This window comes from Canis lupus, chromosome 14 (assembly GCF_048164855.1).
Source record: "Canis lupus baileyi chromosome 14, mCanLup2.hap1, whole genome shotgun sequence".
Lineage (NCBI taxonomy): Eukaryota > Metazoa > Chordata > Mammalia > Carnivora > Canidae > Canis > Canis lupus.
Window position 1 is genome coordinate 37,831,758 of NC_132851.1, and position 19,801 is coordinate 37,851,558.

The window sequence follows — 19,801 nt, forward strand, 5'->3', positions numbered from 1 at the left end:
GGCAGCCCCCGAGGGCAGGCGGGTCAGGCCTGGCACCTTCCTGTAGGGGCCTCCATGTTCGTCTGGGAGCAGGGCTCCAGGGCCAGGTCTGGCAGGGGCTTGGGCGGGGGGGGGGCGGGCAGGTGATCAGCACCCTCTGGGTGTCTAGGTTAGTGAGTATTTGAAACCCCCTCCAAGCTGGTTCAACTCTTCCATGTATAGCTGGGGAAGCCGAGGCCAGAGGGGGAAAGGGCCTGGCCCGATGTCACAAGCGAGGCTGGGGTCAGGGGACAGCACTAGCCTGGCTCAGGGGGCATCTGGGGACAGAGCCCTGTGGACAGTGGCTTAGATGTTCCTGCTGCTGGGGGGGTGGGGAGTGGCACGGGGCTCGATGTCTGTCATGGAGACGCCACACGGCCCCCACGCCTTGCCCCGAGCCACCCCACAGCCCCGCACCTCTCTGGGTCTAACCGGTGCCCCCTTGGCCTCCTGGTCCCAGGGTGGACCTGAGCCCAGTTCTGCCGACTGACCAGCCCTGTAGGGGTCGGGCTGGGGAGGGCGAGGGGAGAGACAGGTTCACCCCGGCCACAGGCCGACGGGGGCCTGAGAAGTGGGGGGCCCCAGGAGCCCCAGACCGTGCACCACCCTGGAGCCAGATGCGGGAAGGAGGGGGTGTGAGGTGGGCCTCGGTCCAGGCAAGGTCCTGGTGGGGGCACTGAGGCAGCTGGAGGCGGCGGCGGCTGTGTCGCAGGTCCCCCACCCGGGCCCCTACCTCAGTGAGGATGAGGATGGCCACCTCCCGCTCCCGCGCCTCCTTGCTCTGCAGATTGGGCAGCAGCTGGCTGGTCACGGCCTTGATCTGCTTGCAGTGGTTCTGCACCATGGCCCTGGGGTGACGGGGAGGCCTAGCTGGGGCTGAGGGGCCAGAGGTGGGCGGGCACCCCTTCTTTGTCCCTCTGCCCCCCTGGCCGCCCTCAGGGTCCGGACCTGGGCTGGTGCACGGGAAGCAGAGCAGCAGGCCCCTGGGCGGCCTGGGCCGGGTGGACCCTGCAGGCTCCCGGTGGGCGAGCGCGTGACGGGCACAGGGGGCACCGCCCTCCATGCCTCACATGTGGAGGTCCCTGGGCTGTGCACCCAGGCAGGTCCTGGGGGGCACCGGGGTCGGTACGCCCAGCTTCCTGGACAGGTGGTGGCCTGGGTCAGGCCCCGGCCCCATGCCTACCTGGCGAGGAGACTCACGCCCTGTGGGTAGGTGTCGATGGTGGAGAAGAGCTTCCAGCCGCCCTGCAGCTCCAGGTGAGCGAAGTCCTGCCAGTGGCCCGTGGTGGACAGCAGGCTTTTCAGTGCTTCTAGGGACGTGCTGCAGTGGGACGGGGGGGTCACTGACCAGCCCTGCCCCGGGGAGGGTGCCCACTGCCCCCTGCCCTGGAATCAGGGGGGTCACTGGCCAGCCCTGCCCTGGGGAGGGTGCCCGCTGCCCTGGAATTGAGGGGTCACTGGCCAGCTCTGCCCCGGGGAGGGTGCCCACTGCCCTGGGATTGGGGGGGTCACTGGCCAGCCCTGCCCCAGGGAGGGTGCCTGCTGCCCTGGAATCAGGGGGTCACTGGCCAGCCCTGCCCCGGGGAGGGTGCCCACTGCCCCGGGTGGAAGGGTACATTCTGGCTCTAGTCTTGGCTTGGCTTAGGGCCCCTGCAGCCCCGAGGCCTCCCTGGGGGTGAGGCCTGGCATGGGTGGGAGCTGTGCTGGGTGAGGGGACAGAGTCCATTCAGACCCCGGGCCTAGGCTCTAGGGTCTGTTGCTGGGGCAGGAGCCCGGGGGGCTGCCCCTTTAGGAGTGGGGGGCAGCTGTGGCAGCTGTGTGCATGGGAGTGTGAGGAGGGCTTGGAGCCCCTCAGGGGATACCCGGACACGTCCGTGGCTGGCTTTCCAAGGCTGCAGCTCCGGGGCCGGGGCCGGGGCCGGGGCCGGAGGGAGCTTCGGAGGTCAGTGGGCGCCCACAAAACAGGGTACGGAGGGTCCAGGCTGAGCCCTGGGGGGTGATGCCGTTAGACGTGGGGAGCGAGGAGGAGAGCTGGGGAGCACGGCGCCAGGAAGCCCGGAGGAGTGTCCAGTTGCTCCTCCGGACACTCCTCTGCCTTCAGGGGACACAGGTTCCACAGGGCACATGCACGTGAGCAAGAAAGGACGCCAGACATGGAGCCCGGCGCCATCGTGTGCTCGGCAGCTGCCAGGTGGGGCACGGGCCCGGACCCCGTCCCAGCCTGGCTTCCAGCCTGCCCCCAGGGCTGCCCCCCCGCACTGCAGGCCGGCCTTGGGGAGCCGGCCCGGGAAGAGCAGGGTGGCCCTGCGCAGTGGCCTGTGTTCCCACCCCAGCCACCCTGTGCCCCGTCCCTTGAGGTCCGGCCCCGTGTCACCCATCGAATCGCCCTGGGTGTGTGAGCAAAGCCCCCCGCGTGAGGCGTCAGCTTGGACCAAGCACGGTTCTGAGCCAAACCCAGTGTCAAGGGACGGAGTCCTACTCGGCCGGAGGCCCCGGCGGCATCAGCGCAAATGCCAGCTGGCTTGTCGTGTCACCCCCAGATGTGCCACACGGCCCCCACGCCTTGCCCCCCACGCCTGCTTGAAGAGCAGCAATCTCGGCCAGAGTGACGGCAGTTTCAGGAGAAGGGGACCTCAAGGCAGAGTAGTGCTTAGTCCCTTCTGGGGCGACTCTTGGAAGGTTCGGGTCCCCGGGGCACCTAGGGCGTCAGCGTGCGTGGGATCGGGGCTCCGGGGAGATGGTGTTCGGCTGACGTGGGCGTTCCCGGGGGATCAGCGGCCCCTGCAGGGCCCTGAAATCTGGAACCACCCGCAGCCCGGGACGCCCGGCTGTGCACAGGCCCACGTGTGGCCTGACACCACGCAGCCCCAGACCCCCCGGATGCAGACGCCCTCGAGTGTGAGCCCGGCCATGCAGGTTCCGAGGCCGTGACCCCTCAGCCTCACCTCAGCACGGCCCGTCTCCCCCTGCACGTCCCTCTGCTGCCTTTTTTTTTTTTTTTTTTAAAGATTTTGCCCACTTATTCACAGGAGACAGAGACATAGGCAGAGGGAGAAGCAGGCTTCCTCGATCCCAGGACCCCGGGGTCACGCCCCGAGCCCAAGGCAGACGCTCAGCCGCTGAGCCTCCGCGGGCCCCTGCTAACTTGGACTGTGGCAGCACGCACGCGGCGTCACGTTCCCCATCCTACCCATTCCCGCGTGTACAGTTCGGCAGAACCAAGTGCATCTCACGTCCGGCCCTGGAAGACTGTCCCGGTCAACACCACGCCCCTCCCCTGGCCCCTGGCGCCACCATCCGGCTCCGTCCGCGTGCGTGTGGTGGCCCAGGGTCCTCTGAGGAGCGGAGCCTTGTGCCGCGTGGGCTCCTGGGTCGGGCCGTTCTCGAGGGGCGCGCGCACGTGAGGACACGGCTCAGCCCTGTCGTGCCAGGGTCGGGAGGGCCTCTCGAGTCGCAGCATCGTGTGGATGGCCCACGTTTTCCTGATCCCTGCATCCGTAGACGGACACCGGGGTGGCTTCTGCATCCTGGCTCCCGGGAAGGGTGCTGCTGTGCGCACGGCGTGCACACCTGCCCCGAGGCTCCTGCCCGGAGGGGGCTGCTGCGTCCCATGGTGATCCTGTGTTTGACATGTTGAGGAGCTGTCGCTGCACCGTCCTTCACCCCCGCAGCGGGGGCTGTGTTGGGAGGTGGCCGTCCTCCCGCGTGCGAGGGTCTCTCATGTCGCCAGTGTCCGCCGCCTTGGCTGCAGGTGTGGGTGAGTGGAGGTGAGCGGGGAGGTGCAGGTGCCTGGAGCCCGCCGTGGGCTCCGAGCTGGGCGTCCTGGGCAGCATTCGTCTGACCCTCCGATGCCTCGGCCGCCGTCCACTGCCGTCCCCAGTAACGCCAGGAGGAAATGAGGCCCCGGCTTCTCTTTTCGGCTAAGAGTCCAGATGCCCTTTCGGGAGTCTCCGGGTCACATGGGAGCCGCAGGAGGGCCGCCCTTGGTCTCCCCCACCGGGACACTGTACACTCTGGCCACCCTCCCCAGTGCCCATCAGACCCTGCCACTCGCTCTGCACAGAGCCCTCCGTGGCTCCCCAGTGTCCCGGTGTGCAGCTGACTTCGAGGCCTCCTTCCTCTCCCCTCCGTCCTGTCCCCTCCGCCAGTCAGGGAGCTCAGCCATCACTCAGGTCTCGGCTCCGAGCTGGGTCCTCGGGGACCGCATGACAGGTGGCACGCTCCGGGTCATCCTCTGTGGAGGCGGTGACTCTTCTCCCTTGGGGCCTTCTCCGCAGTGTCACCTGTCCATCTGTCCATCTGTCACTGGGCTGTCATTGACCCCATCTGCCTTTCTCCGGGGCTCTGAGCTCCCAGGCAGAGAGACCCATCTCTGGTGACCAGTGTGGTCTGGGACCTGGCGAGCGCCTGTGGAAGTGGAAGTGCCAACAGTGGAGCACACGGTGGCCCCTAGCAAATGCTGACGAAGATGACCGTCCGCCAGTCCTCCTCCTTCTCTTCCTCCATGAGCTGGAGGGAACATGGAGCGGGGCCAGGTGAGCCAGGAAAGGACACTAGGTCAGGGCGGGGCTGCGGGGGTCCCCAGGGTGGTAAGAGCGGACGGGCTGGGATAGTGCCACGTGAGCCCCTCCCTGCGGGTCCCGGGGCCCCTGAGACCACAACGTGCCAACGGGGCAGATGGACAACTGGGGCTGGGGTCGTGCAATCGAACCCTTCACCTTAACCGAGGCCCAGAGGAGTGTCGGCCCCTTGTCCAGGGCCCCTCATCGCGTTGTGTCCAGGACAGAGGCTGCCCAGTCCACCACCCCTCCCAGCTGTGTGGGCAGGGACCAGCCCATCACACAGAGTGCTCGTCGGGGAGGCTAGGACGAGGGCTTAGATCGCACACTCAGGCCCGGACAGCATAGCATTACTGATGGCTTCTTAGTTCCTCCTCAACTGCCAAAATCCAGGACTGTGAACCATGTTTTAAATTAAAAAAAAAAAAACAAAAACAAAAACTTTAAACTTAAAGCTTTACGTTAATTTTCATTTATTTACTTTTAAAGCTTTAAGTTTAAAAGACAAGTAATCAGAAGGAGATGAGAAGCAAAAAGGAAGCACCAGGCTCTGCTGGAAACTGACGTTCAAGGTGAGCTTCCTGGCAGCCAGGGCCAAAAGGACAATGTGTTGTTCGTACTTGTAAGTGGTTCAAGAGAATGTCTTTGAAATAAGGAGCAATCAGATGCTCCGTGAGAATGGAAGAGAGTCAACGCACGATGGAGACACGAAAGGACCCCCCCGGTGTGGGGCGGGGTGGACGTTGGCTGGAGGAGGACCCAGCTGAGAACTGACTGAAGCAGTTACAGTGTCTAAAGAAAGGGGCTTTGGTCGTCAGAGATGCAAAGGAAATGAAGGGTTGGCAGAGCTTTTGCAGCCCTGCCGGGGGGAGGCCGCCATGCCCACACCCCCACTTGCTGGTCCGAGAGGCCGGCCCAGCTCCGCAGGGTGCCAGGGACCTCAGCACCCTAGGAGTAGCCTGAGCCTGCCCCGAGGCCCACTGGGCTGCCACCCGGCGCCCTGCACCACCCCATGCGGCAGGGCACCTGCAAGCCAGGCGGCCTCTCAGCAGTGGGCGCCCAGATCCCCTCCTTGGCCGCGTCTCCCTCGATGGTATCCCAGCTGCCCGGCATCAGAGCCTGGACGGCAGCGACCCACCTGGGTGACAAGGCCCTCTGAGGCCCTGGGAGCGGCTGCTCACCCCCTGCCACCCCCGGCTGTCTACGGGCATCGCTGCTGGTCGGCCTGTCCTTCCTGTGGGCCCCTTTGGGTTCCTCTCCGGGTAAGGTGGGGGCCAGGAGCTCCACGCGCCCCTGTGGTCCAGGCGATCGGCTCAGGGGTGAGCATGTGATCTGAGACAGGCCAGTCAGAGCCAGTGGACTACCCCTGGGGCCACCCCCTCCTCCCTGGAGGGGACTCACGGGAGAGAGGCCAGGCAGCCGAGCTGGGGGCGGGAGGGGCGGCTGCTGCTTGAGCGGCTCCAGCCAGCCTGCCTGAGGGGGCTGCCCAGGAGCCCCGGGGGGCCGGTGGACAGCTTCGCTTCTGGGGGAGCCCCAGGGGGCCGGGGGTCACCCCCGCTCTCTGGGGGAGCTCCAGGGGGATGGGAGGACACCCCTGCTCTCTGGGGGAGCCCTTTCTGCAGGGTGCTGATAACAGTTGCTAGGTGGTGCTGGCCTTTGGAGGGGAACAGCAGAATGGGAGCAGGACCCCTATTTTAGAGAAGGTGTTTGGAGAGACTCGCAGTAGGTGAGGAAACCGGGGAAGAGCATTCCAGGAAGAGGGAGCAGGAAGTACAAAGGCCCTGAGGCAGGAGCAGACAGTGTGGGTGAGGGGTGTGTGGCAGGAAATGAGGTCCTGGGGGCAATGGGGAGCCAGAGGGAGAGGGGTCTCTGGGCCACTGAAAGGATCTGGCTCTTTCTGAATTAAGTGGGGAGGGGCAGGGGGGCTTGAGGCTGTGGACATGTTTTGAAGAGGGGAGCTGGGCTGCAGGGGGAGGGTGGGTGAGCAGGGTGGGGTGAGGGGGGCAGGGGCAGGAGAGCAGGGGGCTGGCCTGAGCGGGCAGGGGGCAGGGGGCAGAGCAGGAGAGCCGGGGCTGGCTGGGCCGGTGGAGCTGCCTCCCTGCTCCCTCCTCACTGTCGCCGTCCCACGTACGTTTCTGGGAGGAGAACGTTTTATTAGCTTATTAGGGAAGATTCATGCATTTTGCATGGTTGATCTGAATAAAAAAGGAACTTCAGCGCACATTCGAATTCAGGAGCAATATGAGAAGAGGTGACATTTTTTCCAGGGACGTGCTCGGGGAGAGCTGTTCAAAGTGACAAACTGCACGAAGCACATCATAATACAAACAAGTGAACAGTCGCCCCGCGGCTTTCAAAGAGCAGCTTGTTGGCTTTCCCAGGACGTGCCCGGCGGCGGGAGGGCCAGGCAGGCCGCCTCGGGGCCGAGGGCAGGGGCGGCGCGTGGACGCTCCTCCGTGGTCCCGGCCGTGCTGTGCAGGGGCGCGGGGTGCGAGCGTACCGGGTCGGGCAGTGGCCAGGGGCCTGGGGGCCTCCGTGGGGCTGTTCCCAGCTCGAGCCCAGCCGCGGCATGCTGCGTGTCCCGGGGAACCCTCTGACCCTGAGCCTTGGTGTCCTTAGGCGTACGGTGGGCAAGACAACGTCCCTCTCACAGAATTCCTGCGAGGACCACAGTCGGGAGGACGTGGTGCTGGTGTGGGCGGGTGGCAGTGCTGTCCTGTGAGGTCCCCACATGCCAGCAGGCTCTGGGTATCTGTGCTGCCAAGCGGCTGGGGTAGCCCGGAAACAGCCCTGTGCCTGCCCTGTCCCCTCCGTGCTGCCTGCTGCACCGGCCACGGTGGTGTTCGGGGCTGAACCGTGTCCCCGAAAACTATACCCGAGTCCTAACGCCCAACATGTGGACCTTATTTGGAAACGGTCTTTGCGGCTGGACTGGAGTTAGGATGAGGCCAGTAGGGGGGCCCTAGTCCAGCATGACCCGAGTCCTTGGAGGAAAGGGAAACCGGGACAGAGACACGCAGGGGAGCTCACCAGGGGAGGAGGGGGGGGGAGGGGGGAGCTCGTCTGCAGGCCAGGGAGCACGGAGACCATCGGGTGTGCCAGGAGGGGAGGAGGCTGGGGGTCCTCCCGCGTAGGCTCCAGAGGGAGCGTGGCCCGCCTCCCTGAGCCACCTGCCCCTGCCGCGGAGCACCCCTGGCCTTACCTGTGCGGGCTGGGCATGGCCTCTGGGGCCTCGTGGCCGGGCTGCGGCTCCGGGGCTGAGCGCGGCTCCTGGGGCAGGTGCGGCTCCTGGGGCAGATGGGGCTCCTGGGGCAGGTGCAGTTCCTGGGGCAGGTGTGGCTCCCGGGGCAGGTGCGGTTCCTGGAGCAGGTGCGGCTCCTGGGGCAGGTGTGGCTCCCGGGGCAGGTGTGGCTCCTGGGGCAGGAGCGGTTCCTGGGGCAGGTGCGGCTCCTGGGGCAGGTGCAGCTCCAGGGTGTAGTGCAGCTGGGCGAGCAGGGCCAGGAGGAGCTGCGGGAAGGCCTCCTGCACGGCCTTCTTGAACTCCCGCGCAAACTGCAGCTCATGCAGCATGTTCATGGCCTGTGGGGGGCAGGGGCACGGCTGACCTGTCTGTCCTTCCCGCCCCAGCCTTCAGGACCGCGGCCCTATCTCTGGGTGTCCCTCCGGCCCCCTCCCTGTGCCCTCCGACCCGGCACGTCCCGGACACCTCCCCCGCAACCCCCTCCCAGGCTGCCACCCCTGCGTCCCGCCCCTGCTCTGCGGCCCTGGAGGATTGGCCGGGTGGGCCTCTACCCCTGTTGGCACAGCCGGGGGACAAGTGGCCCTGGAAGGCAGAGCTACCGGACAGCGGCCCCGAGGCACCCTGTGCCCCTCGGAGCATTCGGTGCAGAATGTTCTTGGGGTGTGGCGGCACACAGTGGAGGCCCCCCTGCTGACCCCATGCTGCTGTATGGTTTCTGAGAGGAAGGGCCCGCATCAGCCCGGGGCTGGGGGTGTCCGGGAGGAGCGGGAGCAGGACACACAGAGGGCACTTGGCCTCTGCATCCATGTTCTGCCATCACACACCTGTGTTCAGGCCGCAGGTGTCTGAGGGGCCCCGGATGGGGAGGGGCCGTGGGGAGCTCTGGGCTGCTGTGTGTTGGGGGGCTTTTGGGGTGGGGGGTGTCTCAGCCTGGAAAAACACGGGGTCGGGCCACTGCAGCTGCCTCGTCACAGTCCACCAAGGGCAGGTGTGGGCGGCTCGGGAAGTGAGCCCCCTGTTCCCGCGGCCCCGTGAGGAGGGAAGCTGGCTTGGAGGGCTTCTCTGGGAGCACGGGGGCTGCAGGAGGCAGCGTCTCAGATGCCTCCCAGATCTACAACCCCAGACCCCAAATGTGGACGGAGGGCCCCACCGTTGTCCCCACAGCCGTCCTCTGCCTGAACCTGCCTCCCGAAGGCCCTGTGCTCCGAGGCCACCCATGGGGAGTCCTGCCTCCTGGGTGCGCGCAGGACAGGGTGGCTTCCACGGCCCGGCCCTGGGGCCGCCCCTCCCTGGGGACAGCGGTGGCCAGAAGGGCCGTGCACATGTGAAGCCAGCCCCCACTCGGTGGCAGCGGGGGCGGCGTCGGGGGTAGTGGCAGAGACTCACAGCGAGCGAGCGTGGGCAGGGCTTGTCCTTGGGCTGGGGGCTGCCGTCTCGGGGCCCGGGGGGCAGGGCCCGCTCTTGCAGCCAGGCCAGCAGCACAGCCAGTACCTGGCGGCTCACGGGCTGCTCGGCCCCCAGGGCCCTCCACAAGCAGAAGGCGTGGCTGTGGGCAAAGAGGAGTCGTGAGGGGGCCGCAAGGGCCTGGGGAGGGGGGATGGGTCCTGCGTGGGACCCTGGCCTGTGGGTGAGGGTGGGTGGCGGGGACCCGGGGGACACCAGTAGACGGTGGGCCAGCCGCCCTGCTCCGTGCTCCGGGGGCCCCTGCTTCCAGGGTCCGTCCTGCAGGCTCCCTGTACCCCAGCGACAGACCCTGACTCCATCACCCAGTGGCTCCAAGGTTCTTACAGGACAAGTCCAGCTGAGCCCTGCCCTCTGCCCTCTGCCCTCCCGTCCTGCCTCGGGCCTCCACGGGGCCGTCGCCCCTGTGCTTAGAGCACCCCTCCACACCTGGCCTGTGCCCGCTCCGCACACCTGCCCAGAGGCCCGCCCTGGCCGCCTCCTCCTAGCCTGGGTTTGCTGGGGTCCAGCTCCCTGGTCTACCCGGGTCGGGGCGGTGGGTGGCGTCCACCTGTATGCGCTGAGCTTCACAGTCTCCTCGTGCTCCTTTTGCAGGTGGAGAAACTGAGGAATGATCGGGCCCTCCCCTGACCGATGAGCGGGGGCTGGAGGCCAGGTGTGGTCTGGGTGAGTTCTGGGGCCTTCCCACCTGGTCCACAGGCATGGGCCTGGGGGTCCTGGGGGCTCCCGAGGTGTCAGTGACCCTGACGGCCCTGTTTCCTGTGCTAGGTGGTTGTCGGGCCCCAGTGCTGGGTGCAAGGGGCTGGAGGGCAGGGGTGCCCCTGGAGGGGCGGGGGGGCCACAGTGGGGACCTGGATAAGCCCCCACCCCCGCTCCAGCAAGGACCCTGGGCCGGGTGGGCACGACAGCTCCAAGGACTCTGACATTGTTGTCACAAGGACCCGGGCACCAGTCCGTGCTCTGTGGGACTCTGGGGGCGTCTCTGGGATGGGGCCCGCCTCGGGAGGCTTAGGTGACCTGCTTCTGCAGGAGCAGGGGCGCCCAGCGTGCACCGTCACATGCGGGCAGTGAGCTTGGGGACAGAGCAGTGACAGGACCGGTAAAGTCCTTGCCTGCGTGGGAGTGACCTCATACGGCCCCACAGCCAGCAAACAGGGTGCGTCAGACTAAGTGCATCGGGTGGAGGAGGGGTGGGGCGGGAGGGGGACAGCAGGAAGGCGCATCTGGCTGTGGTCAGGTTTTCGGGGACGGCTGGGAGGCCTGTACCCAGAAGGGATGGCAGCCAAGACCCGAGGGCGTGAGGGGGAGCCACGCTGCCCTGGGGCTGGGGGGAACCTCTGGCCCCAGCACAGAGCTGATCTTGGTGCGCCTGGGCCCGGCAGGGCGGCAGCCTGGTCGGGGTGGAGAGACTGGATCTGGGAGAGGAGGACCATGAGATGGCGGGGCCAGGTGCTGACCTTGACACCACTGGGAAGGTGTTGCCTGGACTTTGAATGGGGGCCTCCGAGGGTCCACAGCAGAGGAGGGATGTGGTCCGACTGATTTCTAAAGCCTCCACACCGCTGCTAGGAGGGATGGGGGCGCCGGGAAACAGCCAGGGACTCCATGTGTGCTGGCCATGTCCCGACTTGGGGGAGTGCAGGGCTGGAGGGGATGGGGCGGGGGTGGCCAGATGAGGTACAGGATTCCTGGAGGAGGGGCCTGGGTGTGGACAGGGGAATCAAGGTGGCCCCTAGGGCTTTGGCTTGAGAAGCTGGGCTGATGGCATCACCGCGGGGAAGCCCACCAAGAGGACAGTTTCAGGGGAAGGCCAGCGGGGGTGGGGTGTCCAGGGGGTTCCAGTGTGGGATGCCTCCCAGATGTCCAGGTGCGGTTGTCAGGCGGGGCTGAGCATTCAGGAGGCGTCTGCTTGGGGACACTTAAAGCCCCAAGGAATGGAAGCGGCCACCAGGGGGGTGGGTGTAGCTGAAGGGAGCTCTGGGGACCAAGCCCCGTGGCCCTGTGCTGAGAGATGTGGAGACAGGAGGGACCAGCGAGGAGGCCGAGCTGGACTGGCCAGGTGGTGGGAGGAGAGCCGGGCGGGCGTGGGCTTCTGGGAGCCAAGTCAAGAAGGTGTTCCCGGGGGAGACAGCGGTTGCCACGAAAAGACAGAGGAACCCGAAACGTGTATCGCTGAGGACTAGAAGCCAGCCCGAAAGCCTACACGCTGCACGGCTCCAAGTTCATGACCTTCTGGAAACGGCAAAACCACGGAGACGGTAAAAGGCTGCCAGGGGTTGGGGGGACGGAAGGTTTTTCCGGCAGCGACGCTACCCTGCAGGACACGCGATGGTGGCCCCACGTCACTGCACATTGTCGAGGCCCACGGGACGAACAGCGCCAGGAGCGAGCCCTGCTGGGTGTGGGGCCGCAGTTAACGACGATGCACCAGTATGGGCCCGCCGCCCCACGCAGGGTGTGAGCAGAGGAGGAAAGCGGCCGGGACGGGGCATGCTCTGCCTAAGTCCTCTACAAATATCAAACTGCTCCAAAAGCAAAGACTTATTAATTTAAACATCAACAACAATGAAAAAGGGCTGGGAAGAGCCACGTGACGCAGTCCCAAGGAAGTGAAGCTGGTGCTGCTGGATTTGTACTACGACAGACGACCTGCATCTAAAAATTTGTGTTAACATCAGGAAGTCAGGAAACAAGTCTCCAAAGACTACAGGCACCACCACCACACTCTTCAGTGAAATTGCAAAAACTACAAGAACATGTTTTTAGGAATACGTTTAGCCACAATGAAGTGAAAAAGAAGGGAAAGGAATGACGAGCGTTGGGTGGGTGGGTGGGTGGGGGTGGGCTGGGGGCCGGGGACTGGTGGTCCTCCCCGCTGTCCCTGTCCTTCGCTGGAGGTCATGACCTGGATCCCAGCCTTCGTGCAGGTGTCGGCCTCACCGGCGTGCATTCGATCACTGGAATGAATGAGCGCCGTAAGAGCCAAACTAAGGCAGGACACGCATGCAGTGATGATGGACAGCCAAGGCTCATGCCCACGCCGCTGGCGTGCAGCTGAGTTGTCATCAAAAGGTAAAAGAGAAACACAGGGAAAAAAGAAATAAAACTTGGCAAGCCGAGCATAAGGTCACGTAGGAATGTGAAATGCCACACTCGGAGGGCAGCCGAGGCAGCGTCGGGGAAGGAGGAGCGGGAAAGCCCTTCTGTATCTGGTGCGGAGAAGCTGTAGGATGTCATAGGAATTGGGACCTTGGGTGTGAGCACGGGGACAGGCTAGCGACAGACTGCGGCCTGCGGGTGCTCGGCTGGGAGGGAGGGAGCATCCGGGCTGCAGGCCTGTCACTGAGCGATGCTGGCGGTTCCACAGAACTGCAGCCCGACCTCACGTCCGCAGCCACCTCCCTTATGGGTCGGCTGGAGACCTGTGTTTGAAAGGCAATCACCAGAACTTTTTTCGTGTAAGATCGTGGATGCGAGTGATTGAACCTGAAACTCCTTTTTATCAAAAAGCACATCCGGGGAGTGAAAAGACAAGCTGCAGAGTGCGAGGAGATGCTTTTAACACAATCGACAGAGGCCTTGAATCCAGATCACATAAAGGATTCCCGGGAATTGATAAGAAAAAGAGGGGACGACCCAATAGGAGGACGGGTCGGATGCTCCAACAGATCACCAAAGGAGATACTCAGATGGCCAAAAAAAAAAAAAAAAAAAAAAAAAAGCAGATAAAAAGATGTTCAGCTTCGTTATTTAATTAGGAACTTGCAGATGAATGTCACTGTGCGATTCATACCACCGGGTTGCTAATGTTTTGATGAGTTGCTAGGAAGTTGGGGCTAAGGGTGCATGAAGATGTGAAGCAACAAGAATGTCCCCCCCAAAATCCCTGGCAGAGTGTGAGGTGGCAGGAACATTCTGGAAAACGATTTGATGTGCCTGTTGAAGTTGGGTACATGCAGGGCTTTGTGGTGCAGACGTTTGCGTCCTAGACACACATACACACGCGCGCGCACACGCATGCTGGAGACGGAGTGCTGATGTGCATCGGGATGCGCAGGAGCAAGTGGGTGCGGTCCTTAGCCACATACCCAAGCAGGGGACAACCCAAGTGTCCGTCTGCGGCAGAAAGGGTAACCGGCATTCACGATATACCAAACAGCAACAAAAACAAATGAACTCCGACTCTGTGTAACATATCGGAATGAATCGTAAACGTGTTGTCGAGGGGAAAAGCCACATACCCAAATTATATTGGAAGGCTACGTACTATACAATTTTGTTCACAGTGTCAGGACACGCCACATTGTTTCCAGTGTTTCTAAAAAAGAAAAATTCTTCCAGGTGGGGATCTACGTCCATCACAGAGGTGGGCCCCCAAGGGCTGCATGTCCAGCGTAAGGATGATGGAAACCAACCCAACTGTCTGCAGAAGGAAACAGCCAGGAAGCCCGCCGGCCTCACTGGGAGAGTCCGAATCACAAAACCTGTTCCGGGGTCTGAATTCACACCAGCAGTGAGGCTCAAAGAAAGCCTCAGGCATAGACTTTTAAATCTGAAGTGGTTCCAGGCTGACAGCGTCCCCGGGTAACTGTGAGTCCAGGTGTCGGGCACACTCGACGACGACGTAAGATGCATTCCCATCTTATCGATGTTCAAATGTGAAAAATGTGCTTCTTAGAAGGGAGGAAATAGGGTATAAATTGCAACGTGGACCGAGGTGAACCACAGCCTCCTGGGCAGCTGGAGACAACTGTGGCCTCCAGGGTCCCCACCCCTGAAAGACAACGTGGAGCAAGAGGGAGGAGAAGTAAAACTGCATGGAAACTGTGAGGATGCCCAAACTCAACATTACTGAGAGCAAACAAGATAAAAGTCCCAGAGTCGAGCCCACTCACCTCCAGGATGGTGAAATCCATCCCCAGCTTGAAAAGAGAGAAGAGCATGACCACGGGGAAAGGGATTGGGCAGCCTCCAAGATGCACAGCTCTGGGAGAGAAATAGGGGAAAAAGAACCAGGTGCCTTTGGAGATTGGGTGGTGAAAGGGACCATGCAAGAGAAGGAAAATGTAAAACTCTATGGGAGAAAAGAGAACTAAAAACAAAACAAAACAAAACAAAACAAAAAAACCCACAAAAAACCCAACCCCAAAACAACCCCCAAACAGGAGGACGTATGAACCTTTCACTTGCTGCCTAGACAAAGAATCAACTGAATTCTCTGGACTCTGCTCTCCTAACAGAAGAGGGTGCCATTGAACGTGAAATCCTATAAAACACTCCAACAGCGTTTTATAGGAACAGGAACAAAATGAACAGATACACCGAGTTATTGCAAAACAACAACAACCCAGAAAAAAAATATAATCAGTGTATGACAAAAGAGGAATAGCTCCCGTCCAAAGCAGCCACGGTGCAGACAACGCCGTGAGGCTAATACCCCGGATGGTGCTCCTTCTGCTACAGCAGCACGAGAAACAGGCAGACCCACCGTGAATTATAACTTCAAAAAAAAAAAAAAAAAAAAAAGGAAAAAAAAAAACCCCAACAAACCTCAGCAAAGAAAGGAAAAGAGGGTTTGAGTGAGTTCAGGAAAGAGGCAGAAAAAAGGACAAAATTATCTCAGAAGTGGAAAAAAATGCAAGATGCCCAAGAGGGACAGGACGTTCGCTAAGGGGCGTTGGGGCAAAAGCAGAAAGACGACTGTGAAAACTGGGAAAAGGACCAGAGGGAAAGTGTTGGAGATTGGGGAAGGGCGGGAACAGGGTGGCAGGGCCAGTGCCACGGGGGAACAGACGTGCTGTTTAAAACTATCACCTAGAGAACTTTCCAGAAGCAATAAGAACGCAAGCCCTAAATCTACATATTCTAAGGACCTGCCGGGTCCCTGGGAGGATGAACACAGAATGATCAACTCTGACATATTTCTTAATAAAACTGTTCCATTTCCAAGGTAAGCAAACACCCTCCAAGGTGTCCAGGTGGAAAGACCTCTTACAAAGGCAACCAACTAGACAGAGGCAAAAACAAACAAACAAACAAACAAACAAACAAACAAACAAACATCATCATCTGTAGACTTTTCAATACAAAGCAAGGTGACAATTGAGCAGCACTTGAAAAATACTCCATAAAAGAAAGTGCGAACCAAGGATTTTATGTCCAGCCAGGCTGTCCTTCAGGCACAGGGGAGCCGCTCGGGAGCAGCGTCTGTCGGAGGCAAGTCTGGGTCCAGGGGCGAGAGGACCAGAGCCTCCAGCGGAGGATGGAGGGCGCTTGTGGGGACCCAGGAGCGACGATGTGGGGCCCTGAGCAGGTGAGCAGAGGGCAGACTTCCACCTCCTGAATATGCGCAGCTGAAAATGCAGGAGGAGCAGGGGGCAGGTGGTGATGTGCAGGTGCAGGCCCGGTAGGGGTGCCGGAAAAGACCCCATGGATCTGGGACACCCGGGTGGCTCAGCGGTTGAGGTCTGCCTTCAGCCCAGGGCATGATCCTGGAGACCCGGGATCGAGTCCCGCATCAGGCTCCCTGCAGGGAGCCTGCTTCTTCCTCTGCCTGTGTCTCTGCCTCTCTGTGTGTCTCATGAATAAATAAATAAAATCTTAAAAAAAAAAAAAAAAGCAATAGACCAGACAGTGAAAGCTCAAACAAGAACACAAGGGTTGAGGGCATCAAGGTGGATCGGGACACCTACTGCAAAAATACACCTCTTCTTTAATTAAAAAAAAAAAAAAAGGATCAAAGAATACACAGCCTGTAGAAAAAGAAAATAAGGTAACAGACAAAGCCAGGTGCACACGGCTACGGGACATGATGCCGGAGCGGAGAGTCCACAAACCGGTCGTGTCCACGAACGTGAAAGGAAGGATTTCACTCGCTTATTGAGAGAAACGGACTTGCAGTTTGGATCACAGATCAGAGCCAGGGTCTACGCCGCGTGTAAGACAGGGAGCACGTACCGGGCACGACGGGAGAAGGTGGACACAAGGCGCTCCTGTCATCCTGAGAACAAAGTGGAACCCAAGCCCCTGCAGCATTAAATGTGACCGGGCCGGGCACCACTTCACGCTGAAGTCACGCTTGCTAAGGGAGGTACATGTATGCAGACCCCTGTGCGGCGTAAAAACCGCAGGACATGGGAGGGGCCGTGGGGAGAAACGCACTGGTAACGGCTCTGATGTGTTCTAGGATGACACAGATCGGGGTGGACGGTTGTCCAGGGAATCTGTGATCTACACCAGACTCCCACCTGACGCAGAGAGAACGACGCCCTCTTCCCAACGGTAAGGGACGCTGAGAAGGTGGGTGGTGGACTGGAGGCCGTGCAGGGCAGAGGAGATCTAGGCATGGAGAAGTCGGGGTGAGGGAAACCCCAAGATCCAGACGGGGGGGTGGTGGGGAGTGAGACGGTGTCTGACCGGGAGCGACACCTTCAAGGACCCAGGGATGATGCAATGCAGGTGCCTGATGGATGCATAGCTGGGGGGCTAGACTGAGCACCTACCTGGGCTTCAGAGCTGGGATTTTGGGGAGGAAGAGGACCCTGGCCCACCTCCAGACTTGGGGGTCTGAGGAATTCACGAGAAAGCCAGCTCCCCCCCGCCCCCTGCGCCATGAGAGTTACAGGGTGGCCACGGCGGGGGGGGGGGGGGGGGGGGGCGGGGAGGAAAGGGAGGTCCTTGGAGGATCAGGAAGGATGGTGAGACTTTGGTGTTGGCTGGGGTCTTGCTTGGCGCACACCTCGGGGCCTGGCACCCTCCCCCTGAGGCTACAGGTGAGTGATTGAGGTTGTGGCGGCGGCGGGAAGTTCTGTGGGCGACACCTGTAGGATGGGTGACATCCGCAGGATGGATGGTGAGCGGTGCCTCCCCGGAGCCTGCCTCGGGAGCTGGGCGGTAAATGAACGGGTATGTGGGCTCCCTCCCTGCCCCCAGAGCCCTGGGGGTCCCTGTGAGGGGGCAGGCAGGAGGGCAGAGCTGAGGGCAGAGGGGGGCTGGCACCTGTCCAGGGGTACGGAGAAGTCCAGGAAGGTGGCCACCAGCTCGGGGGTGTGGTTCTGGGCCAGCAGGGTGATGGCGTGCAGAGCCTTTTCCTTGGCTTGGGGGATGCAGACAGAGCAGAGCTGCAAGTGGATGGCCCGGCCCAGGTTGGCAACCTTACGGGGAGGCGGGGTAGAGGGGAGAGGGCTGGTCTGAGGGGGAGGCCAGGCGCCGGCAGGGACGTCTGAGGGCGGCACTTCCCTGCCCCACTGCCTGGCCAGGAGGGGGGTCCCAGGCCGAGGGGAGCGAGGCCCCACCCCCGAGGCACAGTGTGAGAGGCGCTCCCACTCTGTCCCAACACGGCCCAGTCCCTGGAAGGCACAGACACACCAGCTGCACATCTTCTGAGCACAGTGCGTGCTGGCCTGGCCCCCCGGGACCACCTCTGGTCCCTCTTGCTCACCCACCTGGGTCCAGTGTTGCCTACCAGGGGGGCTTCCTCATCTGCAGGACTTGGCATGGATCATCCTGTTTCTGGGGAGGGGCCCGCACCCCACTGGGGGCACATCGTTGCCTTTGCGTTACCTACGCTGTCCAGTCCTTATCTGTGTCTATCCCCTCCGTGAGACTGAGAACTTCCAGAAGGGTCTGTGCCTTCTCCTCCCCCATGTCCCACACCAGAGCCTGGAACGGCTGTTCCATCCGTGCACGCGTGCCCCATGGCCCTGCAAACACCACTCGGGGCCCCACCTGCTGGGGCCATTCCTTCCTTCCTTCACTGGAACCTGTCAGCCCGGGGGGCGGGGGGGGGGGTGCTGTGTCTCCTGCATCAGGGGCAAGCTGAGGCCCCCAGAGGCCCGAGCCCCAGGGTGCTGACTGCCGGGCGTCCCTCTGCCCCCGCCTGCCCCGGCCCACCCTGAGTGGGCGCCCCAGCCACTCACGGTCTCCAGCTTGGCCCCATGCTCCCTGATGGTGGTGAGCAGCATGTCGGCGGCTGCCTGAACGCGGAAGGGGCTGGCGGAGCCCAGGCCTTCGATGGCTGTCCAGATGAGGTCGGTCAGCTCTGCCTTCGTGAGATGCTTCATGACCTCCTGTAGCAGAGGAGAGGAGGCAGCTGTCACCCGGGCTGAGTCACCTGTGCCCAGGTGTCTGCCTCCTGCCGTCTCATTTCCCTGTCTCCTTGGCTTCAGGCTGCCCGGGTCGCTGAGCACCTCCAGACTTCTGAGCCCTGCTCCTCTAGACCCCCACACGTGTACCCCATTTGGCAGGCTGCTTGCCTGCACATGTTTCTGAGCCAACCGGGTTCAGGAAGGGAGAGCGTGATGCCCATCGTAGGGCAGACGCACAGCTCCCTTCCTCACTCAGACCCTGGAGCTTGTCTCCTTTCCACCCCTCCTCACCTCATGGACCTCCTCGTCAGCTAGCCTCCACCCACCTGGGTGCTCCCTGTGCCAGGCTCCTGTCCTCCTCACAGCATTTTAATCAAGAAGAACTGAACTTCAGAGCTGTGAAGGGTCTTCAAGGTCACCTGGACCAACTCTCAGGCCTCAGAGAGGTGCCTGGGCACCCTCACCCCGGCACAGGCTGGGTCCAGAGCCCAGGGCTCCTGTCCCACAGTAGGGCCTTCCCAAGAGGCTCTCTCTGCCCATGTTTTCCCAGGAGCAGCTCTAAGTCTAGACCGTGAGCTACTCGGGGTAATGAAGAGGAGCTTGGGGAGATGCAATGTGGTGGGTGGGACCCCTGCTCCATAGCTCGGACCACAGTCTCTGAGAGGGAGGGCTGGGCCAGCCTGGGGCTACCCAGGTGGAACCTTCCAGAAAGACTTAGAGCATTGTTGCCCAGCGTGGTAGCCACCAGCCACGTGTAGCTGTTTAAACTTAATTAAAATTGAAAAACTCCGTTCCTGTTAGCACTAGCCACATTACAAGTGTCCAGTAGCCACAGGTCGCCGGTGCTACCTTGAATAGTGCAGATAGAGGCACTCTCTCCTCCCAGAAAGTTCTATTGGAAGGCTCTGATGTGGAGCACTTGATAATCAGAGGAAGATAGAAGACTGGTAATGGGGGGCTTGGTAGAAAAGTATAAGGTCTGCAAGCATGTTGAGGATAGTAACATGCTTCTTTGCATGTTAGGATGTTTGTTAAAACGTTTGAAAGTCTGTTAGGATGTCTGTGTTTATATTAGATAAAAAATAAGTATTAAATAACATGTTAGAATAATTACTCTAAAATTTTGGTAAAATGTGAGAACGTTAGGATTATTTGTTGGTTAGAATGTTTAAAGTGATTTTAATGGCATATTTGTAGTTTATAACAACTTTAAAAAATAACCTTAAGCCATTATACATCTGGTTAGAACATTTGTTACAAGATTACATTTAAAATTGTTTTCTGAAATGTTAAATTTTGGTTAAAGTTCTAGCATTGAGCATATTTGTGAAGAAATGCAACTTGGATTGTTGGTTAGATTCTTAGAATCCAGCAATACTGCAATCTCAGGATTGGTAAATACCCATGAGATGTCTTACTTCAACCCAGGGCATGAA

General features: G+C 61.2%; 1 protein-coding gene across 4 annotated transcripts in view; it reads right to left on the reverse strand.

The window, feature by feature from the left end:
• The window catches only part of LOC140603916 (maestro heat-like repeat family member 5), a 72,717-nt gene that overhangs the window by 10,581 nt on the left and 42,335 nt on the right, over nt 1-19,801 (reverse strand). For 3 of the 4 annotated variants that reach the window (XM_072774687.1, XM_072774689.1, XM_072774686.1), the window contains exons 18-23: nt 18,198-18,347; nt 17,278-17,432; nt 9,205-9,364; nt 7,780-8,156; nt 1,202-1,339; nt 752-866 (exon numbers count right to left, since the gene is read on the reverse strand). In XM_072774687.1, the coding sequence (XP_072630788.1) occupies nt 752-866; nt 1,202-1,339; nt 7,780-8,156; nt 9,205-9,364; nt 17,278-17,432; nt 18,198-18,347 (1,095 nt within the window). The remainder of the gene's footprint in view (nt 1-751; nt 867-1,201; nt 1,340-7,779; nt 8,157-9,204; nt 9,365-17,277; nt 17,433-18,197; nt 18,348-19,801) is intronic. The other variant, XM_072774688.1, reaches the window with a different exon arrangement.